At 35.0% G+C, this 26,081-nt stretch overlaps 2 protein-coding genes across 3 annotated transcripts in view; one reads left to right on the top strand and one right to left on the bottom strand.

Moving 5' to 3' along the window:
- The window catches only part of tow (target of wingless), a 62,330-nt gene extending 52,268 nt beyond the window's left edge, over positions 1-10,062 (top strand). For both annotated transcript variants that reach the window (XM_013311854.1, XM_013311855.1), the window contains exons 3-5: positions 7,684-7,816; positions 7,961-8,018; positions 8,099-10,062. In XM_013311854.1, the coding sequence (XP_013167308.1) occupies positions 7,684-7,816; positions 7,961-8,018; positions 8,099-9,631 (1,724 nt within the window). In that variant the 3' untranslated portion in view covers positions 9,632-10,062. The remainder of the gene's footprint in view (positions 1-7,683; positions 7,817-7,960; positions 8,019-8,098) is intronic.
- A 7,101-nt stretch (positions 10,063-17,163) lies between these two features.
- fzr (fizzy and cell division cycle 20 related) overlaps positions 17,164-26,081 on the bottom strand; it is a 51,773-nt gene continuing 42,855 nt past the window's right edge. Inside the window, exons 3-9 of the mRNA XM_013311628.1 lie at positions 21,864-22,097; positions 21,492-21,626; positions 20,168-20,282; positions 18,855-18,976; positions 18,413-18,581; positions 18,049-18,158; positions 17,164-17,915 (exon numbers count right to left, since the gene is read on the bottom strand). Of these exons, the coding sequence (XP_013167082.1) occupies positions 17,739-17,915; positions 18,049-18,158; positions 18,413-18,581; positions 18,855-18,976; positions 20,168-20,282; positions 21,492-21,626; positions 21,864-22,097 (1,062 nt within the window). The 3' untranslated portion in view covers positions 17,164-17,738. The remainder of the gene's footprint in view (positions 17,916-18,048; positions 18,159-18,412; positions 18,582-18,854; positions 18,977-20,167; positions 20,283-21,491; positions 21,627-21,863; positions 22,098-26,081) is intronic.

Here is a 26,081-nt window from a genome sequence, read left to right as displayed (position 1 = left end):
GGATGGATGGATGTCCACCACCGAGGGGCTCAGAGCCTACCCTAAGTTAAGGGTGATTAGGCCATAGTCAACCACGCTGGCCAACTGCGGGTTGGTTGACTTCACACATATCTTTGAATTTCTTCTCAGATATGCAGGTTGCATTACGATGTTTTCCTTCCTGAAGTCGGATAAATGTACATATGTAAATCGGAAATCGAAAAACACATTGGTACATGGCGGGATTCGAACCTGCAGATTGCAAGTCAAGTGCATGACCCCTGAGCCACTGACGCTCACGCACTTTTATAAATCGTCATAGTTACATTGCCAGAAGCGCATTGTCTCAACTTTCGTGGAAATGAGCTGAATTTGTCTAATAGTCGTCTTTAACTGGAAAACGGTAAAATCATTTCTCAAAGTGAACTGTGTACGGAATGTGGCAGAAATTACTCGTATTCAACCAGCCTTGTACCCTCTGTTTATTAAATCTTTATATGAACGAGAAATTGTCGGGCGCTTTCAATAGAAATATTTCCTTTGATGTTCCGACTTTATCAGACGTGTTTTTAATTAAAATGGATATATAAATAATATTTTGTGTCTTTTTAAATTCAATTAGTAAAATAAAGAATGTTTATAAGTTAACTTCAAACGAGTTATAAGTTGTATTGAGAAAGCCAAAAAAAAAAACAGTGTTAATTTTTTTTAATACTTAAATGCCTTATATTTCTAAATTTCGAACAGATCATATTAAATGCAAGATCGGTATTATAATAAAGGAAAAACTAATAAAAATAAACTAAATATTTTTAATCTATGGTTTTTGGAATGTTGTATCTATACAACGGTGTGCATTTCAGGGTTTTTTGGTTGAGATTGTTTTTGCTTGCCTGATAAATATTCAAGTACTACATTTCCCTTCATCAATATCCGCTTTGGTACTGATTATATTATCTTAAGTTTATTGAACTTTGTTCACAAACAACCTTTGATGTTTCCGCCGAGCGCCGGCAATGCTCTCATATTGATTGCTTAGTTTCAATCCTACCATTGTTGTATTAATTTGAATTTTTCTTATCTACCTTTTAATATTCTCTTATTTATTATCTTTTAATTCGTTCTTACAATATTATAATGTAAACTAGTTATTTTATCTTGTTTTATTTCATTAGGAAACGTATTATTCGTTGCTGATGTCCATGGGCGTCGTTGAACACTTCGGTGTTCCACTCGTTTACCCCTACTGTTTTAAAAAATTGTAACGACCAAAATAATATTTTTATATTAAATAGCAGCGACAGTGAAAGAATTTTACCAATCGGTTCAGTAGTTTCGGGGCTTTAATGCAATCAACCACATAATCTTTTGTCTTTATATTTATATGTATAATACATTAACATAAGGGCCTTTCTAAGTGACAATTAAACAATACTCAGTGTAAAAACGTTACTAACTTATCTAATCAACAAGTTATCGCCTCAGGTTAAGTACAACTTTAACTTAATACACACTCCAAGGTTTCAAGTTCATTAAAGACTTGCGATGAAGCGATCCATTGAAAACGCTATCCGATTACAATTGACTTTCGCATTTGCTTGGCTTTCCCAAACTAATGCTCTTAGACTTTGTCATTGTAAGCAACAAACCCCTATAAGTGCTACGACTTTCGATTTGGCAATTTAAATTAATTAAAAAAGATATAGATTATTAAGAGCGTCGGTGGCTCAGGTTTCAAGCACTTGACTTGCAATCTGCAGGTCCTGGGTTCAAATCCCGCCATGTACCAATGTGTTTTTCGATTTCCGATTTACATATGAACATTTATCCGACGTTCTTACGGTGAAGGAAAACATCGTGATGCAACCTGCACATATCTGAGAAGAAATTCAAAGATATGTGTAAAGCAACCAACCCGCACTTGGCCAGCGTGGTTGACTATTGCCTAATCACCCTTAGCTTAGGGTAGGCTCCGAGCCCCTCGGTGGGGACGTATAGTGAGCTGATAATGATAGATTGTTAAGTTGTAGGTAAAGTAAATCAGTAGCCGTACAGATCAAACGACACATCAAGTATCCTCCTCCCGCATTCCTCTCTCCCCGATCCACCTATTCGTAACGTCGTTGACAATACTTTTACTAGGTTTAAACAGCGCCTCTATAAGCGTAAAGTACAACGACGAATTTCATACATATTTTGACATATTTTGTCGTAGGTTATACGAATATTTCAAACATTTGTGATAGACTCTCTGCGCATCAACTCGCGCGAAGTTAAGCACCGCCAAGATATTTAATAACTAGTTCACAATAACTAATTTATGACAGAGTTTAGCTATGACTAAGAACAATTTTCAATTTTATTACGCAACTGATAATATCCTTTTCAATACGTCTTCCTGTAGCCTAAATACTTGACCTATTAAAAATGATGTCATTTGAGTCGTAATTTTCTGAAGTGTATACACAGACAGACAATTTGAATGGTTTTTAAAATAACTATTACTTTTTACTAACATATTAAATACTAATGTGTTTTAATACATCGTTATTTTATAATGAAATACCGAGTACAAAGATTGTAAGAAAAATACAAAGCGTGTTTGTTCGTCTTCGCTAAGTTCCATTTATTTTTCTACTTACATTTAATAATGTGCTTCAATTTTTATCGAAGATCATTGTATTTTTAAATTTACGGATGAAAAGCTTGTATATGTTTGAAAAAACATATCTAATATTATACATCTTACATATAAAATTCTCGTGTCACAATTTTCGTTTTTAACGTCACAACGTGTTTAAACGTTTTATTTAAACACGTTGACCGCACGGAATTAAAAAGAAATCTTAGTTAAACTACGCTATAAGTTCTTTCAGATTATCTTATATATAAAATTCTCGTGTTGTATATAAAAATCTCGTATCACAATTTTCGTTCCCATACTCCTCCGAAACGGCTTGACCGATTCTCGTGAAATTTTGTGAGCATATTGAGTAGGTCTGAGAATCAGCCAACATCTATTTTTAATCCCGCACGGACGGAGTCGGGGGCGACAGCTAGTACTATAATATAATAAAATTCAGTATTTTCATAATATTAATGCGAATATTTGGTTGGATGGATGGATATTTGTATGAAGGTATCTTCAGAACGGTTTAATAAATTTTGATCCAATTTGGCATACATGTAGAACACAGTCTGGAACACATACTAATTATGTTTTTTTTATTTCTGTGCGGACGGAGTCACGGGAGACCGGTAGTGTTAGATAAAATGTCATTTCATCAGTTTTCTTACGAATGTTACGGCATTGAGAAGTTACATACAATTGTCGGAAAAGAAAATAAATGCTGACGACAGTCTGGAGCGAAGATTTACGAGGGAGAGCTTTTTTCAATTCAGCGCGACTGATGGAGAAATCATAAAAAAAATGTTTACGTATCTACCTTCATACTTTTTGAATTATGTTCGTCATGACGTCAATGTATTTCTACTATTTGGTTATAAAAAAATATTGTACGATATATTCTTTTACCTTAGTATCTACACATCTCTTTTCTCAGTCGAAATATTAAAGAAAAATTAGTTTGAGAAATAAAATTTGGTATTAATTAAAATCTATTTTTCTTTGTGATAAATGTTTTTAAATGTTTTGTCGATTTAACAATAAATGCTATTTTGTATTGTCTCTACAATATTTGTAGGCAAACGCTTCGCTAAGGTTTAAATTGTTAGAAAATATGAAGAAACTTTGTTTCGTACGACCTCTTGTTATAACTTCCATCATTATAGAGATTCTTGTACTTCACAGACCTTAGTTGTATTCCAAACTTTGATTCAATGTTTTACTACGCTGTATTTTACATATCTTACTATTATAAATGCGAATGTTTGGATGTATGTATGTTTGTTAGAAGATATCTCCAGAACGGTTGCATGAATCTCGCGGTTTCCATAAATGTCGTAACCTGGAAGAAAACAGACTACAATTGTTTTTAATGTCGCGCGGACGTAGCTGCGGGCGACAGCTAGTCTACGATAATAATATTAAAAGGACAAAGAAGAAATTAAAGATCTTTGTCACGAAAAGACATAAATTTAATTTAGTGTAGGTTTGCGTCCTTCGAGGCTGTAGTATATGTAATATGACGATGTCACGCATAAAATAGATTTCTAATTTTATTACATTATTATATAATAGTATATTAAAGTCCTCAGTAGTTTTGAATTAAATACATCTAAATACCCATAAATATCATTCAAAGTCGGACGAAAATCTTTTTATCTCTTTGTAAATAAGCCATCAATTGGTATAGATCAACAGAGTGAACATCAAAAAGTATTTTCGCTGAGATTCACTTCGCCCAGTAAAAAGATAAAGTCCTCATTTCCGAATTATTAAGTTAGCCGTTGATCCGAGAAAATCGTCCGCATCTCAGCGGATAGAAGGATTTACCGTTTGGAAATGCTTTCGCGTCTTGAAAACTTGTTAACATCTTACTTCTTATTATTATTATTATTATAAATGTGAGTGTTTGAATTTTTAAACATTATTTGATAGAATCCTTTAGCGCGAATGGCGATTCGATACCAAGTGAAGTATCAGATTCATTAGTTAAGGGACATAAGCGTTGATATTTTAATAAGGCTAGTGTTGCGCAGTGCAGCGGCACAGAGTCTGATTTTCTTCCTAACAGAATGGATGGATGAATGGATGTTTGTTACAAGGTATCTCCTGAACGTCTAAATAAATCACGCTGAAATTGGACAAAGATGTAGAAAATAGTCTGGAAGTTTACAGGCTACAAATTAAGTATACTAGGCTCAATATAAGCAACTGTCAAAGTAAACATTCATGCGATCTTAATGAAATTAACAGAAAGCCAATTTTAAACGGATAATAGATATGACGTGCCTACGCGTTAACTTAATCACGTAATTCTAAACTTGATAACACGCCATAAAGTGTTCGTCAACATTTTACCCCAGAGTTTATTTATTATTTAAGTGGAAAATTTAACTATTTCATTTATCTTGATTCTTCTGTCTCTTTTGCGCTTTATTTTTTTTAAGGTCATTTGAACTTGGATAATTTTCCACAAATTGTAATTTGTTTTCCACAAATTGAAAAAAGAACTCTAACAGGAAATTATTATAATAACAAAATTAGAAGAAATACACAAAATATTTTGTCAAATATAAGAATGTAGAGGTCATTATTTTCTTCAAATAGAGACATAAATTAAAACACAAAGACATTTAGCTTTTAAATAGCCTTCAATTACTTTTCCTTTAATCTCTACTCAACATTTTGTAGAGCGGAGTCATAGTACAGACATTTAAAACTTTTATCTCCAAATTAAACCGTCGCCCTAATTAAGAGATAAGAGTTACATACAACTTGAATACAGTTGTCTGTTTGTTCGTCCTCAATTCGGGTAAAATCACTTTAATTAGGGTTGATATAAAGTTCCTAGACATTTCAACGACTTAAACCCGCCCGTTGAAGAGAGTATGAAAAAATCGTTTATTCGTACTGTTGAACGCAAATATAGTGTTTGACAGATGACAGACGACAGTTATATACACATTAAATTTTAACAAACCAAATAAGATATGACCTAAAGGTCTATGTTACCAGGTGATTAAATTAAAAAAAAAACTTTTAACAAAACAACGCGCCCTTTTTTTAAATGCTAATAAACAACATTCTAAAGAAAGGAGTTTCTTTCAAATTAATCATCAAACCCAACAAGGACATTTATATCAATTTTTAGAAAAAATTATATTCATAAATCTAGTTTTTTTTAGTTTATGTAAGCGTATTAGACGTTTTTCTTTCGTAATTGCGATATTAATCAGTTTTAGACTTGTATTCAACGTTCGCCGCATTCCAAAGCAGATCGCAACACTTTGAGCGTAGGAGTTAGATTCCTAAGACGTACTCCAATAATGTAGCTTCATTTTATAATGAAACTAGTTGTCTTAACTGAATTAGTAGCCTATGTGTTCTTCCAGACTATATTCTACATCTATGCCAAATCCATACAGCCGTTCTGTAGCTACCTTCCTTGTGGGCAACGGTCTTGTAGCATTCGTTGCGTTATATTTGGCTCGTTCACGTACCGACACGTGTTGCCGGTCCAAAAGTCTGACATCGACTGACGACCCCTCTCTTCGGCATGTACTTATGGCATATACGCTCGAGACAAACAACACTACGTTTATGCATACACTACAGGTAGCTTCGCTATTTCGGCGAATTTAAGTCGTCCTCTGCTCGTTGGTCATTTTATCAAATATAAAAAATAATAGATTTAAAAGTATGAAAGCCAGCAGAATAGATTAAAAAGTACAAGTCCACGTATCTTGAAGCAATTGAGTTGTGGGTGTTTATAGACAGGTGGAATAAGAAATCGTGACTCCCGCACCGTGCGCGGACAGCCTAATGAGTCACGACACGACTTAGTAACTTTTGCTATTCAATTTCTGACTAATGAACCTTCGATCATAACAATTATAGCTTTCTTTTACCTATTATTTGTTGGATACAACTTGTTTGATGTTGTAAAATATTTCATACTAACTTTTGCCCGCGACTCCGTCTGCGCGATATTAAAAAATAACTTAATTAGTAGCCTATAAGTTATTTCAGTTCTATGTTTTACGTCTATGCCAAATTTCAGCGAGATCCATACAGTTGTTCTGGTGATACCTTCAACAAACATCCATCCATTTAAACAGTCGCATTTATAATATTAGTAATATTGTATTAAGATAAGATTCTGCCGATTTTCAGTTTTATCATATACTTGCAATATTCATGCTTATATAAAACAAACATATTCCACATTCGTACAACATAGGTGAATTGCATATAACATACAATTTTGTGCTCGGATGAACAATAATTGTTCTGTCCATCAAAATGCGAATATTAAAGAGAAATTTTGCATTAACGCGTAGGCACGACATATTCAACATTTTGTATTCCGTTTTACAAATTTCCCTTAAATTAAAATCGAGAACTGTGTCAGTGTTACATTACACTATTAATTGATGTGAGGATTTAAATATTAATTGATAATTATTCAAGCATTTTAGGTGCAAGTCTTAATAACTTTGTATAGGAATGTATGTTTCTTAATTTTATTTGCTAATCTTTATATATATAATTCTTCTGTGAGTGTGTATGTCACTGAACTTCTCAAACGACTGGACCGATTTTGATGAAATTTTTGTGTGTGTTCAAGGTGATCTGGGAATGGTTTAGATTCACAATTTTCATCAAATATTAACTTCATATTAATTTATTCAAATTAAAGACGTGTAGACAGGACAACGTCTGTCGGGTCCGCTAGTCTTATATATAAAAAAAAATAGTGTCACGATGTATGCTTGCGATAAACTCCGAAACTACTGAACCAATTCTTATCAAATTATGTAAGCATCTGTATTTTGTTCCAAATTGGGAGTTAGGGTGGTTTTTATCTTAATCATTGATCGCGGGGACAGCTATATTATACAAAGTAGATTTTAGTAAAATGAAGGTAATGAAATTCTACTTAAATAAACTCATACTTATATCAATAATCCTAAAAATTAAAATGTAATAAATGCACATACCCCGTAGCATTAGCGACTAATTTACGATACTATTGTCTCACTCTCCCGTAGAATTAAATATTTGTATGTTGTATGCAGGCGCAGCAGATAAGGAGGCTGACGAGGAGGAAGGCAGCGCGGCCGCGGCGCCCACAGAGGACGCCGACGAAGCCGCGGAGCGCGCAGATCGCGCACGCAACATCCTGCCGCTTTCCGCGCATCCACCCCCCATGTACGTCAGAATTTCACCCCTCATGTCACCACGTCATCATTCATAGTTATGGTTACAGACGTTAAACAGAAGACACTACTTCTATTCCTTTCCATGTTATCTTGAGTTGTTCAGGTGTAAATCTAATCAACATTTTCTTTACAGTGAGGTGTCAGCGAGTCAACAAGACTTCTTCAAAATGTTGGACGAGAAAATCGAAAAGGTAAATTCTTAATTAATTAATGATTACTCAAAATACTTTCAATGTAGCGTTCTGCTGTAAAATATAAATATTTTACACAGGGCAAGGACTACGATTCGTCCAGTGAAACTGAAGTGCGATTAGAGCAAGAGCGCCGGCGAATGCTGATAGAGAAGTGGCGTTCGGCCTCGCAGTCCACTCAGTCCTCACAGTCGCAGCCGAGCCCGCCCACACCCGCCAGGAGACGTGTTCCCAGACCGATGCCGCAGCCGCCCGAGCGACAAAACAGCCCCGGTGCCGTCAGGAGGTGTTACCGGCAGCAGCACGTCCCCGAGGGCATGTCGCCCCCGCCACGACGAGCACACAGCGCCCAGTCCCACCATCCGCCTGACTCGCGTCCCGTCAACGGAGATAACTGGCACGATCCTTCCAAATCACCCGTCAAAAGACCACAGAGTGCCGGCGCCAATTGGAAGAGTAATCCCAAAGTTGCACCTTACAATCAAAAAACCAAAAAGACTGAAACTAATGAACACCAAAGAAATATCCAAAAAGAAGTAGAATGTGAAATTAGTCCAGAAACTTCGCAGATCACTTACAACCCAACATTCCAAAGTCAAAGTCCAGCGCATTCCGCTAAAGGCCAGCAGCCATACATTGCACAGATAGTCAGCTATCCCAAATCACAACAGGTGAACCCTCCGTCGCCACCCAAGTTCATAGCGCCGCCGGAAGAATACCAAGATCCTCAAAACAATGTAGATAACAAATACAATAACGTGCAAAAGCCAGCTCCGACAACGCAGCCCAACAATCAAGCCAACATCTACTATATCCACGGCAACACTGCGGCCGGCTTCTCCCAGGACATCGTGCACCAGAGACAACAGACGGCGATACATTTACAGCAGTACGTTGCCATGAAGCAAGCTCAGCAGCAAATGTACACGTACTTCCAAAGAGGACCTCATACCATTTTCCCGAACGTGGACTACACTCAGACACCGAGGATGTACGAGGGTGAAGAATTTTCGATGCAATATGGTCACCCGGCTATGAGACCGCACAGTGCTCCCACTCCGGTGGGAGTCGTTCGACCAATGCCGGTAGCACCGGGCTTCAAGCCTCTCCCGGACGGCACCCATATGGTACAAATGCCGATGTGGACGCACATGCCGCCTGTAGTTACGGCGATGCCATGGGTACCGGGACAGGTGCCGCACGAGATGCAGTACTACCCGCAGTCTCAGTACTTCCCGATGTACCGACCGCACTCGGCAGGCTCCGCGGGGACACTTACGAGATATCATAAGAAGGAAGCGTGCGAGGGTGACGTGAAGAATGTGTGCCAAAGTATAAATGTAGTGAGACAAAAGGTGGTGGGTCAGATCGTGTCTGTGGCGGGTCAGGGGCCAGGGATGGGGCAGGAACTGACAGTGTGCAGCAGCGCCAGTGAAAGTCCGAGCCCCGCCTCCGTGAGCACGGACAGCGGCGTATCCCCGGGGAACAGCGCGCCCAGCTCCAAGACTTCCGTCTTCAGCCCTGACACCGCCGCTATGGATAAGAGTAAAAAGAAATCCACTCACCCACTCAACGCAAGATCATTAAAAAATTCTAAAAGTCTAGATTCTTAGGGACAGGTTTGTAATTATGTAGATTTTCTAAATGTACGTAGAGTCTAGTCGACGTGAGGCTCGTGTAAAATATAGTAAAATTAGAATCTATAATGCTTATTTACTACGTACTGTATGGTATTTATATGTCTTTTTGCCGCTCTAAGAAAGGAAAAAAAGCCAATGAAGATTACAATATATCTATTCATTCCGACATGATGGTTTAATTAGCGAGGAAAAATTGGGTACTACAGAATTCAATATTTCATAATATAATGATAAAAACTGCCTAATGATATTGCACTGTGACATTTCTAAGTGATCGATGTAAGAGCGGCAATGCAAGATACAAGTACTGTAACTATGTGATTTTATCGAATAAATTTAATTTGAATCAATTGGTATTGTGGATGTACTAAATTTTAATGAAAATATTTAAGTCACTGAACGCATGCTGTGATTTATTTGTTTATATTTATTTCTTACAACGATTTCAGTATTACGAAGTTTTGCGATAATATATTGTATTTACTTTCATCAAAAGATTATAATTTGTAATTTAAAAATTAAAACAAACTAAATATATATGTGTACGTTTAGATAAAGACATGTAAATGATAACTAAATGCTGAACTATGCATTTTAAACTTTTCAATAATATTGATAAATGTAACGTTCATTTTGTTTTATTTTCATACAAAACATTGCAATTGTCTTACTTTTTACTTAAATATTATAAATGCAAAAGTTTGGATGACTATTTGTTATTACGTATCTAGAAAACGATTTAACGGATTACGATGACATTTGGCACAGATATATAGAACACTAGATGTCGCCCGCGACTCCGTCCGCGCGGGATTAAAAATAGAGGTTGTCCGATTCTCAGACCTACTCAATATGCTCACAAAATTTCATGAGAATCGGTCAAGCCGTTTCGGAGGAGTATGGGAACGAGAATTGTGACACAAGAATTTTATATATAAGATAATCTGGAAGAACTTATAGCCTAGTTTAACTACTAAGATTTCTTTTTAATTCAATGCGGTCAACGTGTTAAAATAAAACGTTTAAGAAGAATAGGTAAAAGACTAACTGAGCTCAATTTGAAGAATAATTTAATTGATAATTACATTTTGTCTGTTCAGTGCAGTTACATTTTTTTTAAATACCAAACGATTGTCTTAATATTAAATTTATTTTCTACGGTAAATACGCTTCAGAAATCACTTTGATGAATATAAAAACTGTCTTAAGCAATTAGTTTAAAAAATAAAATAGAACATCTTTCTCGAAACAATTCTTTAGCTCTCACAAGCGCGTTTGTTTTGTTTTGCGATATCTTAAGCGTACTTTAGTTGCAATGTCTGAGACTCAATTATCTCAGAAGGCAGGCTACAGCTTCTCCGTGTAAGATAAGCACCGACCGTTTTGTTTAGAAACTGTACCCAGTCATAAGTAAAATTGAATTGTAAAAAAATTTACAATAATAAAAACTTATTAATCTTACTATTATAAATGCGAATGTTTGGATGGTTTATTTAAAGGTAGCTCCAGAAAGACTAGAGAACATATTCTGGAAGAACACATAGGCTTTTTAACACCGTGCAGACGGAGTCGCGGGCGACAGCTAGATGTTAATAAATATAATCTGGATTTGAGATAACATATACTAAAATAATAAAGCAAAAACTATGAGTATTGGAAGACGAAATAGGCATAAATATTTGGAGTATCGAAGGCAGCAATTTGTACAAGATGCAAGACGTCGTGGAGTAGAGATCGATAACGTGAGCCTTTGTGACTTATGACGTCACTGATTACTACGAGTAACATCTTTGTTCGTAGTTCCTTCGTTAAATACCTACTATCGACTACGATACTTAATCTCTGATTAAAATGAACGTTAAGAGAGTTTGGGTCTATTACTTTTTACATTTTACTGTGCTTGCTTGACACTAGAATTAATGTTTTGTCAAAAGAATTGATAGGTCACAATTATTGTCATTATGACGTATTCGATACTTAGAACTAAGTCCCTTCCAGTTTACTATAAAAACATTTTTGATACAAAGCTTAATTTAATGCAACAAAATTCTTACTAGTATTTCGTTGAATCGTGTTCTAATGTCATGTAATTTTCTCTTTGCGTTCACCAAAATTAATGCAACGTAGATATCCCGGCTGAGTCTTTGCTCGTTTCAATCTTAATAAATTATGCATAACTCGAGACACAAGCGACCGCATTGCTGGCTTCCTAACAAACTGTTTATAGATTCAATCCTTACATTATGTTGATACGATAATTTTTTTATAAGAGAAGGGGGCAAACGTGCGGGAGAACACCGAGGTGATCAACGACACCCATGGACATCTGCAACACCAGAGGAACTGTAGATGCGTTGCCGGCCTTTAATGTTATGTTATGTTTAAACTACATAGCTTCGCAGGATTTATACTTAAGTACATCGAGTAGAAGAGATTATTAACATAGTACTTTTGGCTGTACTTAGGGGTAGGCAGTGATAACGAGTTTTATGTCCTCTTCAATATTCATATATGTTTATTAGCTACGGAAACTTTTTTTATGTTTTGAACGAAGATATATTCATATAACCACAATTGTCATAAAGTATGTTTTGTATAGAAAAAAAAAACCTACATAAAATATTTGAAACGTCTACGTGACGCGGTGCAGTAGATTTTCGCGTGTACGTAGAGATCTCGTAGCGCTCGTAGCGGCGGGTCGACGACCTCACACCCTCTGCCTCTACTGCGGCTTTGACGGCGAAGTGCGTTTGAATTGAACAATTTAACAACTAAATTTTTATTTAAAAATTTCAATATTCAATTGTAATAAAGTTTTGATGAAAATCTTCTTGTGCTGGTATAAGATAATGTAAGTTCCTTACTAAAGTTTTTTGGAAGTTTAGACTTTTTGAAATATCAGAGGCAAAGGACTAGTGGTTTTTTTTATTAACATTTTACTGTGCATTAGATTTATTTGTATTTCCCTATAGACATTTTATTAGTGACAATATATTTTTTTTAAATGTTTATATCATTGTGAGCCAAAATTCTTTGAGAAATGTAAACGAGTACTTGATCGAGTACTAAACGAATGTAAAGATGTAACGACAGGCAGGTAAGGTCAGAGGTTAAATTGTCCGAGGCTGCCAAATTAAATAACACCTAAACCCACAAATATTAAGAGTTATATTACAATGAAATGGGCCTTGGTAATTGATTTTGCAGCTATGAATTTAGATTATTGTATTAAACGATTAAGTAACATTTGTAGAAGGGGAACATCGGCCATAATGGTAAGATAAAGAATGTAATTTGGAATGAATATTTTGTCTCCCAATTAAACAAAATATTAGAGTTTGTAAGACACTACGTTTATTTATTGTAGAATTTACATATATTTTTTACTCCTTTTTACATGAATTAATCATGAAAAGTTTCCAGTCGATTACTTCGCCTTTATTTGCGCTTCATAAAGTTTATTAAGGACTCAAATGGACTACCTTTAATAAAAAAAAGTTCGTTTATTCCCATTGAATGAATGTTTTTGAACAAAATTACATTAAAGGGAAAATTCTTTTAACATTTTCTTCGCTGCTTTTAGATAATTAGACAAACATTACGGTCGAACGACTTTTATAGGCGAAGATCAAATGCAACGAATGCCTTGTTTATGAAAACACAGTTTGAGGAAATGTTTCTCATTTGAGATTGTACACGTTATTTCCGTAGCACCTGGATAACTTAAGAAACGTGATTAAAACCACACTATTTTCGTAATAAAAAAAAATTATCTCTCAATTTTTTTAGGGAACACGGATTAATAAAATTATATAGATTTTATTAAAGTATTCTAGTAGTGTGCAGTTGTAAATTTAATTTACAATTCCATTGCTCAATCAAGTACAACCAAACGGATTACACTAATGAAGTTTTCTTGCAATCGTAAGATAGCGCAGTTCAGTATCGTCTTTCAATAATCTTAGTTTTTTTTATACTCTACTGCGATCTTCAATCTATTCCATTTAAAAAAATATTAATATCTCAACGGAAATAACCAAAAGACCCAATTCTTGTTGCTTATTTCATTACTTATAGAGTTTTGTCATTTAATTATCTTAAGTAATTTTGGTGTTTTACCTCAGAAGTCCACTATGTGTCCACAGACTTCGTCAGCGTAAAATTAATACAGTATTGTTCTCTTTACGACAAAGATAAATTAAAAATAGGAGTCACAATAATTTTCAGATATCTTGGAGACTCTTTAATTCTTGCGAGTCGCTGCTCGGAACATAATTTTAGGTGAAGTGCGAAACAGCGCATCGCACTGATGACCTTGAGCCGTCTAGATATTTGAAAAGAACTATTCGTATAGTTTTTTTATAAGGTTTTCTTTTTATATTATAAGGTGGTAAACGAGCGAGCGGCCACCTGAAATCGCTGAAATAGCGAAGTGACCGTTGCCCATAGACATACGCAATAGCATATGCGTTGCCTACCTTTAATCGACGGAGAGGATGCACAGAAAGAAAATATTTTCCCTTTCTATGCATCCTCTCATCCGGAAAGTCCCCATGTACTTCCCATCCTCTCCTTATAAAAAAAGAGTGGGAAGGAAAATAGGACTAAATTAGGCCTCCGGGACGCACACTCATCAGACGAAACGCAGAATTACTTCCACTTGACGCCTGTCTTCTGTGTGGTCATGGTATTTCACCGGGCGAGCCGGGCCCATTCGTGCGATGTTAAAGCGGGCTCTACCACTGCTGGTAACAGACATACACTCCAATTGTATTTCTTGAATAGATTTTCATCCTTTATTGTAGATAATACGTGTAAATACAAATGTCAAAATAACTCTTAAATGTTATAAAAATGAAACACATCTACAGATCACACGTTTAATATTTTAGTACAAAATAAAGACTAATTATTAACAAAGTGGGTGTACAATATCAGTCTATTTTACAGTGCATCCATTAAATATATTATATCTTTCTTTATTTATAAATAAATCTTTTTAAAACATATGTTAACATAAAGTTTACTAACGAAATGAGCGGTGGTGAATTATTTAGAAATGATAAGTACATTTAAGGCGTTATTTATAAAGCAAATTTTTTTATTTTACAATTCAGTTTTTCGTTTTTGAAAATTCATTGTATGAATCGATAGTTCTCACAAAAAAAAATACTTAAATTTATATATTTATATTTATTACTTAAATTTTTCTAGAATCTACCAAATCACACGTACAATTTAAACCAAAAATAATGACTAATAGTGTTGCACACTAAAAACCCAAACACAATTTTTTTTAATTTAGTTAAATGAAGCGCAAAAAGTTAATTTTTGGTGTCAATAAAATCAACCTTATATACTAATGTTTTAATTTTCGTTCAATTATAAATTTATGGAACGCATGAACACAAAATTAAAACGGAATACAGTACTGTGATGTACTCATTAATATGACATTTATTATAATTAACCGTGAGTTTCTGAAACCTAAAGCCCTGTTTAAAACATGTTGGTATGACGATATATTTTATACAGAGATTTTGGTGTCAGAAACTCACAGCAAATAGTTTAGTTACTAAAGCAATCACTTAGTGGCATTTCTATCTCTTAAGTTTACATTAAGAGACTGCCTTAGTAAGCATCTAATATTCTCAGAGTATAGCAGTTAGTTATATTTTTTTAACCAACAATTCACTTTAAAAGAAATAACGCAGACAAAAACTACTATTTAAGTTCCAATTAAAAATACAAAAGGGATTTGAAAGTGTTCAAAAGAATTCATAAAAGTATTAAAAAATGACGTATAAACAAAAGATTAAAAGAAATACAAAGAAAAAAGTGAATCAAAAGAGAGTAATTACGCGGGAATGTAGTTGTCATATCAAGTAGTGACGTCACAGCACCGATGTACCATAGATAATAAACCTACATTGCACAAATCCAATTACGTTTTTTTTAATATTAAACTAATAGGAATTATGGGAACAGGGCAATATAATTAGAGGTTGCCTTAACATCTATGTAACGAGAATTTCAAATATAAAAAGAAATACGAAATAAATCGTACCATAGACTAAGGAATATCCTATACGATGTTGCCATACGACAAATATCTCGGGAAATAAATTAATAATAAATATTATAATCGAAACTTTTTTTACCAAATCTGCCATCAGTGAGATCATTGGCACCTCTAATATACATAATATATAAGATATATTTTTAGTATATAGTTTAAATATTTACAATTTATATTTCCGATCTCCTCGCGCACATACCTTGATAAATGTCAATAAAATGGATCTATACAAACTAAATACTAAGAAAACGTTTGCTAAAGAAAGGAAATCGGAAAAACCAAATCACAATTAAATTCTATCAAAATTAAATTACTTATAAAGAATAATGCTACAAACCCTTTTTAGACAATTTTTATTACCTAAATCTCGATAAACATTGAATTTGTCACTGACTCATACAGATCCAGATATTTTTTGTTCTGTGTTTTGAAATACAGATAAGATCTTACCCTATCGCCTTATATAAAGCTAGCTACACACCTTCAGATTTAATTGCACGTGTGTAGCCGTGCCAGCCAAAAAAATCGAGATTTACAGTAAATGACAGCAAGCCTATAAATTATGTATCTGGAATCGCCATATAAACTCCTACTAGAGAGTACATACAGGGTGTTATAAAATATTGATAGTGCTATCTCACTCTAACATAGAGCGAGAGATAATGCACTCTCTTTCATCGCTGGAACAGAAAAAAAGAAATATTTTAGTAATGCCGGTCGTAACAATTGAATTTTCACAAAAATGTAACCTCGGAACGATTTCCTATGTAATCTTTTATAGCATGCAATTTTTTAGAGAACTCAAGTTCTTACTTGAGTTCTCTAAAAAATTGCATATTCAAATATGGCCGAAGCAAAAAATTGGTCAAATTGTAAATAACGACAAGCATCTGATGCAGTGAAAATTTAATACACATTTTTTAATAATCATACCAAAAGAAATTCAAATAAAAAAAAATATTTTCATCAATAAATGCAGGCTATTTTATTTTTAAATTGATTTTAGTAGTTTACTATTTGGAACATACTATATATGTGAGAAATTTTTTATCTTGTTTTAAGACTTTAGCTGCTAATTTTTAGTTTTTATTTAAGCGATTTCATGTTACAACAGCTGTGTAAACTTCTATAAAAATGTTGTTAGGAAAATTACTTTCATTATAAAAAAACTGTCTTCAAATTCTCACTACAAACAAGCTTGTCAAAATAATTAAGAACGTAAATTCAATAATTTGTTGTCTAAATCATTAAAAAAAACAAATGTATACGCCATACACAAACAAGTGTACATACATACAAAACTTACGCAAAAGTTTCAATACTGATTCGTGCAATTTGTGAAGAAATTAGATTGAAAATATATGTTGGTATCATTCTATAAAGTAACATAAGAAAAAAAAACAATTATATTGGTCTTCTATACATTTTTTTCTTATTTATATTATTTTCAAGATTTCTAGCATATACATTGTTAATTTATTATATTATCTGATTTTCTCAAAAATTGCACGAAAAAGTAACAATATCCCTAAACAACAGTTTGTATAACAATATTAGTTCAGCTTTATCAATATTTCAAAACCTTACTGGTTTTAAAAACATCGAACAGCAGATTTCAGAAAAAATATAATCTGACAGTAGAAAAAGGCGGGAAATTAAACGTCAAATTATATTTTTAATCTATCCCGGCCCTACACTAAATCGATTCCAAAAACAAATTGTCACAAATAAAAATATGATACATATGTATAACTAGGCATACAAGCTAAACCGATTAAAAATCCCTTTCAATATATTAGACATCTGATAACTTAAATCATAATTTTCACTCTTGTTGCGTCTTAATAAATTACATCGCACGCATTCAAACGTATTTGGTTTGACATTTCACATTGTTTATGCCTCAAAATCGGGAGATGGCAGCACTAGTTTGACACTTCACTGTATAGTCTATGCCTCGCACACTAGCGCCACTTGACGTTTCACTTTAGTCTTTGCAGTTTATCTGAGCGCAGTGTACAGATTGAGTACACTTTTGTTCTCCTTGTGGGAAGGAGTTTTTGAGAATACATTCCAGAAGCGTAATGTCTCGTCCCCTGCTCCGGTGACTATCGCCTCGCCGTCGGGGGACAGGGCAAGGTAGAGTACTCTATACGAATGGCCTGTTAGTTTTGCCACCTGGAAAACAATAATATCTACATTAATAGACGTATAATAATCATTTTTTGGTCTGTTAATTTGAAAATTAAACAAAATTACAATTACACTGGGTTGTATTCAATGTGTATAATATAAAATTAAGTTTAATTACCTGTGTTAAAGATGGATATTTCCATACGAGGATTTGATTTTGTGAATATCCGTGAGTGGAGACCAACTCGCTGGAATGTTTTGACCACGCCAAGTTGCATACTTGTGATCCTGTAAATAAAACAGTTTGTTTTCATTAACTTGTCGAACTATTTAGACTGGACAAAGTAATCTGATGTATTTAACGGCATACATATTTTTTTTAAGAATTCACCGCGATAGTAGCGCCTCTCTTACCAACCCTGATTATGCTTTTATAATAAATCATAATCTTAATATAATAAGCTGTTGAAAACAACTTTCAAAATAACTACAGAATTTAACAAAATGTTCGCGTCATGGGTATAAAATCTTCAGTAAATTACCTGTGTCAACACACTGCATGGGCTGCGAGGTGAGCGTGTTCCAGAATCGTATGCAGCGGTCCGCGGTGCCGCCGCCCGAGGCGAGCAGGCCGTGCTGGTGCGGCGACCACGCGATCGCCTTCACCGCCGCCACGTGCGCGCTGTACGTCTGCACCGGGGACGTGCTGTGCTGTAAACAAACAGACATACATACATACATACATACATACACACGTTGCTCTATTCATACATTCTTAATCTTACTTTTTAAAATTGTTAACGAGATAACATAAGTTAAAAAAATTTATAACAACGACATAACTCTCAGAGGGGTAGGCAGAGACCAAAGATAATTCGGCGCGGTGCTGACACACCTCTCTCGTTTCTTCTCTAATTAGTTTGGTTATTTCTCACCGGGTCAGATATTCTTGTTGGTCTAGCAAGATAATAAAATGATAGTTACCATAGACCAGACGAAGAGTTTGTTGTCGTTTCCCCCTGAGGCGAGCGACTGTCCGTCAGGCGACCACTTGAGGCCGCACACCTCCTGCCGGTGACCTTGAAGCACGCGCGACGTCTGTTGCGCTGCAATACGAGAAAACATAACTTACTAATATTATAAATGCAGAAGTTTCTAAGGATGAAGGTTTGTAGTTATCTCCAGAATGGCTCAATGGATTTCGATGATATTTGGCACACATATAGAACATAGTCTGAAAAAAAGCTACTAATTATTATATAAAATATTTTTCAATCGACTTCGTTTAAAATAATCGCTTAATTTTAAATGACAAAATCTTAGCTATCTATATAGGAACAGTTGTGCCTATATTAATTATTTTCTTTGCAACCTTTATAATCCTAAAGCATATTTTTCCTAATTCAAAATAATATAGCATTAAAAGAAAGATAAGTAACAATCCTAATTAAAAAAGGTAACTAGAGGCTTACCAAAGACATACAAAATAGTAACTTATTAGTTACTATTTTGTAGTCTAGTCTGTATGTAAGACATACAAAATAGTAACTTATTAGTTACTATTTTGTATGTCTTTGGTATCGTATTCCAATTCAATAAGAATAAATTTATGCATTATAATATGATTATTTAACAATATTGTAACGTATTGTGTACATGTTATTGATCTCGGAGTGTATATAATCTTTACGATGAGTCGCAATGAGCATTTCCTGTATGCAATCAACTGTCAATAAAGTCGCCATTCAACTGCATAGGATATGCACTTTATGCATTTTATATGCATTGTTAAGTTTTATAAAGATATATTCATGTAAATAAAATGATTTATAGGTTTATAATATGATCAATAAGTCATAGCGGCGTGGAGAAATTGTCTATCTAGCCATTTACATATACTAAAATGTTTTTAACACTTATAATATTTTTCAAACATATTAGCTGTTCGGAACATCGTACAAATCTTAGCTGTAACGGGGTTTAAGGCAAGATCGAAGGGCTTTGTACCAACGTTTGTATCTTAGTTTGTGTATCCCTTCAAACTATATGTTAGCTCGCGATTTCGTAGAAAAAGCTGTGTAAAACACAATTTTATGCATAGACGGGACGTAAAAGAGAAATGAAAACACACTTTCGGCAACAACATTTTCATCTAATCTCGAGCCTTCATAAAGTTTGAATATTGTTGTACACCGTAAGATTATCGTAGAGTATATATCCCTTGGTAGATTAGTCTAACAACTGAAAATACTTAAGCACTAAAGAATACAAGTAAGTATGTCAGCAGAGCAACTTACGTGGCGTCCTGGTGTCCCGCTGCCGTATGTGGCGGTCCCTGGAGCCGGAGCTCAGCATGTCTCCATTCCAGGCCAGCGCGCCCACACGCGCGATGTGGCCCTGCAGCTTTGTTACCTAACAATACACAAGTTCAACATTATTAAATACCTCCTTCCCTAATTCCAGTATGAGACTAGACCTAGTCGAGTCGGTAAATGGATTTCCTATGCGTTGATTTAGTAAGAGATTTCTAGAATCACTACTAAGTGTCTTCTTTAGTGTGAGTAAAAAATATATAGTCTATCTTATATACGCATCATTTATCTCCTACACAAATTCAGAGCTAATGTAAACATTGGGGCGGCTGCGTAGATAATTTATGAAATCGAATATATTCTACTTTTTCATTATGAAATTTAAAAAGACGATATGACAGTCATCTTTTCATCATATTATTACTAGGCTAAACTTACTACGTATAAAGAAGTATTTATCGTGTTAAAGGATAAAAATCTATATATTAAATGTAAACAAAAAGGCCTGTTAGACAAGACCATTAGTGTCAACATATGTTAGTGTGGCCGACAGCATATCAAAGAACAAACAGACAAACAGACAGCGTGTAGGTGACGTTATGCATGACCTACCACACCCTCGCAATGTATTGCATCTAAAAATATACCAAGTTATGTTCTACAGCTTGAATTGCATTTCAAAGAGAGTTTTTAATGTCTTGAAAATCAATATTGATATCTAGGTATTACGCAACTGTCTTTAAATTGGATTATTTGCTAAAAATATTGGCTTAATTAGATGCATTGAAAATTAATTTTAGATACAGTCAATTCTAGGGTCAGTACAAGTGAAACAATGCGCAATCTTTTTAATAAAACGCCTAAAAAGGCAACTTATTCTAATTTCAGTCAATCTTGTATTACAAATGCTAAAGTTGGAGATGATGGATCGATGGATGGATGAATGGATGTATGTTAGAAGGTATCTCCAGAACGGCTGAACGTATCGCGATGAAATTTGGCATATATGTAGAACATAGTCTGGAGGAACAAAAATGAAGTTTTTTTTAAATTCCATAGAGACGGGGACGTGGGCGACAGCTAGTAAATTATAGTGACTACAACGTGTTAGGGAAAGTACGACATCGCACGCAGAACACCCATATAGTTACAACATATTCGTGACAAATTGTGTTGCCTATAGAAGCGTGATAGAAACCACACGCCGCGAAATCTTTCCAACAACGATTCTAATCTGATTTAATCATGATGATGACCACCAATATGTTAGACATAGGAAATATCACTAAAAATCTTAATACTTGCTTACCTCTTTGTTGGCGGCTACATCCCAAACACTGATGTGTCCCTTTTGCGTGCCAACGGCGACAAGATGACCACGCTCGCTCCACGCCACCGAGGTGACAGCATTGCCTTCCGATGACAGATCGCATAGCCTCGTCACCTGACACAAACACATCCACCATTTAATACAATCTTACCGTCATTTTTGTCTAAATTTTACTACTAAAAAGATTCTATGGCATAGAATGTCTTTCCGTCTGGATTACACCATCACTAATCAACATTTCATACTGCCGCAATGTCTTATTTGGTGACTAAGGGAGATGCTTGACGTCTCTGAGTGCGGCAGTAAGAGAATTGTGTAGTCTTGATCAAGTACCAAGGTAACATAACCTACCTGACTGGTGCAAGCGCTCCATAGATATACGCAGCTTCCTAAGCCCACACTGAGCACGTTCTGTGCCGACCAATCAACCAGGTTCAGGTAAAAGTCATCTTGCAGTTCAGGTGCGTCAAGCACTTTGAATGGGATCCGGGATATCTTGCGCGTAGCTTTGCGTGGTGAACGTAAAAGCTTCTGTGATTTTGCTGACACTGGTGACAGACTGTATGGGGACGGATCTATATTCTCCTGGAACAAGAAAAAAAAAATTAATAAAAAGGAACAATCCTTACTAGCAATAGTAGTAGTAAATAGTAATCTTACTAATATTATGGATATTTATTAAAAGTTTTATACAGTACGGATTCGTGGATCTTAAATTTAAAAAAAAGATGTAGAACACTGTCTGGAAAAACCAAGGCGACTTAGTAGGGTTTTAATCTCGCGGGGATGAAGAGCTAGGAAAACATCAAGACACCTTTGACTTTTATCTAATACCTGCTCTTACAAGACGATAGTTCTTCGTATAATCTACTATACTATATATAAGTATTAAGAGAAATGTGCATAGTACAAGTTAAAAGATTTATCAGCCTGTTACAAAGTAGCTTGTTAATACATTCGCATGTCCAGACAGCAGATAGCTGGAGTATTAGATTGGCGACGGCGTAGATACGGGAAGCAAATATCGCGACCCGGATCTCTTAATCAAAGGGAATTCAACCGGTTGAACCAATACATCGATAGTGCATCCAATTACATACTACACTGTGGATTTACACTGTCGAAACACTTGTATAAATACCTATCCTTAACCCCCTTGTTCTCTTTAAAGTAAGAGAGATACCAATGTATTTTAAAAAGTGACAATTTAAAAAAACTCATCTTTGTTTTGGATTTACTTTGAAACAACTGAACCCCTCTTAATCTTACTAATATTTTAAATGCGAATGTTTAGATGGATTGATATTTGTTTGTTTGACCAAAACGGCTGAACGGATCTTAATGAAATTTAGTATAGATATAGAACATCTAAAAGAACACATAGGCTACTACTTTTTTTTTTAATTCTGTGCGGACGAAGACGCAGACAGCTACTTTAAATATATTTTTCTCGTTACTTTGTTTAATTACTACAATGATATAACCTTTATAATAAACTACAAATCACTTCTATATTTATATAGATCTAAAACCGTATAACATAAAAACACGAAAAGGGGTTTCAAAAGGCCCGACTTCTGAAGTGCCGAAGACAGAGGTAAATGACTATCAAGAAGTGGCTACCGTCTCATCGGGGCTATCGTTTTAAAAGACCTCTAATAAAACAAACTTGTACTGCAATCCCTTGATTAAGTCCATGTCTTTTAGCGGTAGATAATCGAGATAAAGATGCAGGCAAAATATTTGAAGATGACCCCTTCTAAGGCAAGCGATTTTTCATTTCCTCCGCGCAATGACCTGAATAATTTAATACTTAAGTTCCACTCTTAGTTACCTTTTAATGATTCTAAGAGCCAGTTAGCCTTGAAAGTTGTCCAGTTTTGTATGCCAAACATAATTAAAAGGGAAATTTTAAATGTTGCAGAAATAAAATCAAACGTTTTTTCTAAGTGTCACCACACACGCGATCCCATTAGCAAACAGGTTCGTCCCGAAATTTGGTCCATATCAGCTGAGCTAAATCAAATACGTAATAAGTTTTACTTTTAACTTTTATCAGTTTCTTTAAAATAAACACAATGTCCATATAAAATATACGTACACTTACAATACGTAAAACAACGTCTAAAATATTTACACTAAGTATTAAATCAACCATAATTTTCAAACTTTACCCAGTCAAGAGTTAGTCAACTTCAAAATAGAAAAACATTCGCTGTATTACTACAAAAAAATCGAAAAAAAAATTTGACACTGTTTAGTTTAACACGTGTTTAACCCTCTGACCGCCGGTGATTGATATTATTGACGTCGATATATTTATAAAAGAGTGTGATTTGCCCTTTAAAATGTTTCCATTTCAGACGCCTTCGCATAATTACATTTCAATAAACATGATTTCTTTTAATGTTTATTAGCAGCTTGGGATATTAGTTGCCATATGTGTAGGCTAAAATGTACTTGAAACAATTATTAAGTTTTTTTAATGGATAGGGCCCACGAGGTTTATATTCCTTGTATATCATACGTTAATGTAATGACAATGTTTAACCAAAGTATATCGAGCTATTAAACAACGTCGAAAAAAAATTGAGAGCACCATAATGACTATAAAAACATTAAGACGGTGTTAAAGATAAAAATTATAGTGCATTCATTAGAGACTCGGGTAACGGACGAACAAATTACGATCCAAATAGAAAACAAAAAGTTTTGATAAATTGAATGAACTAATCTCCTCTAAGCACCAGAAATCGCGTTATGTTAAAAACAGAGACTTGAATAATATTACAAGACGAAAGAATGATAAAGCTAAGACATTTTAATTGCATAAGTTTGCCTATTTTACATTTTAATGTATAGCAAAGATCGTTTCGGTAGTACATTAGAAACACCTGAAGCGGAACAGCACAGTCCTTGAAGGTTCGGCTACCCGATGTCTTTTGTGCGAGCGAAGCAAAAAATCCAACGCCGCAAACTTAGCCCGCGTGCGTTTGATAGCGTCTCGATTTGTCAGCGATTTTTTACGCGACGCTTTCAATTAATCATCGCTGTAGAATTTCTATTCCACTCGCTCGCTACAATGTTTTAGTACAGCAAAATAACACCTGATAAGAGATCGTTAACGCTAGTTTAATTTCCATACGGCTCAATTCGAAGAATGCATTCGTATAACGAGTTTCGCAAAGATCTTTGTACAGGTATCTGTTAAAATAATACACGGAGGACAATTATTTATAAAGCCATAAAACCGCGTACGTTTAGTTTATTACCTTCTTTAACTAGGTTACGTTGACAACTTTAACGTTAATTTTTTCACCGACAAACGAGCCTGTAAATTCCGAGTAATTTACTGCAAAAACTGCACAATTCTCGTAACGTGCGACATCGCGACGTCCATGAACCCGCTTTTATTGCGACTCCCGAGTAATCTAGATGAATAACACCTTCATAAAACTGCTGCGAATTTCGTGGCAGCGACGTGGGTCGCCGTGGCCATATGCGTCCTGTACTAATGCTCGATCTTTTTCGACTTGAATAGAATAATATGTGTAAGCGTGGGTGACGATATCGGAGGTGTCCGGCCCGGCGCGTTTAAAGAAAACAACAACGTGGAACAACAAGCTCGCAGTCGGTACACATATTAGTTAAATTCAAATGCAAACAGAACTGGGTTGCGACGCCTACGTAGCGCGAAAACATAAGATACTTGTTCAATAAACATGCATGTCGAACATACAATAAATATTGCAGATAAAAAAGATAAAGGAGAAGGATACAAGCTTTGTAACGAGATTTCACACCATCGGTCCTTCCAATGTATTCTTATACGTGAAAGAACAACACGCGAGCGTACGAGTGGCAAACGAAAGTCTATGAACGGGAAGTATAACGGGAAAGTATTTGAAGATTGAAAGTGCATCACGTTGTGCACGGTGATTAATTCATAACTGCCACTTAAGAAGATATCGGCAACGGCGGGACCCGCCCCCACGTGGTCGCTGGCACGGTGGCCTTGGACCATGCTTGAAAACGAATGCATATCATTATATTACGTAAGCCGAAATTCGCCTGCAGGGAAGTGCAACTGGTTTTTGAGGATACGCGCTAAGCCCCGTCAGCTAAGATCGAGCCGCGATAGCGCCGGCATGAGATGTGACCGTTTTAAGAAAACGACTCCGTTTATACCCCTTGTTCTCAGCATAAAGAATAAGTAATGCGAAAGTCTAGACAGTTTGTGATGATCTTTATCGTGACAATGACTTGTTAGAATCCAAGACATCGGTAATTGGACTTTGTTTTGTTGTTTTACTTATCTTTATTACAATACTCATATTTAGAGAGAGCTCTAACCCAACTAGCATTAAATATGAGTTAACTTTAGGTGATTCTACTTAACTTACAAAAAAAATACTTTTACAAAGTTCAATAATCTCAAGCAATGCGATTCCTAAACAATTTTCCTAAATTTTTTTACATCCGAATCACCTCTAGACAATTTGTTTGACTAATGTTGTTTTGATTAGGCGAATAGTGATTTTTTACACAATCTCATCTCAAATAAATTAT

This window comes from Papilio xuthus, unplaced genomic scaffold, assembly GCF_000836235.2.
Source record: "Papilio xuthus unplaced genomic scaffold, Pxut_1.1 DF827680.1, whole genome shotgun sequence".
NCBI classification, from domain to species: domain Eukaryota; kingdom Metazoa; phylum Arthropoda; class Insecta; order Lepidoptera; family Papilionidae; genus Papilio; species Papilio xuthus.
This window is presented reverse-complemented; position numbering and strand designations above follow the sequence as displayed.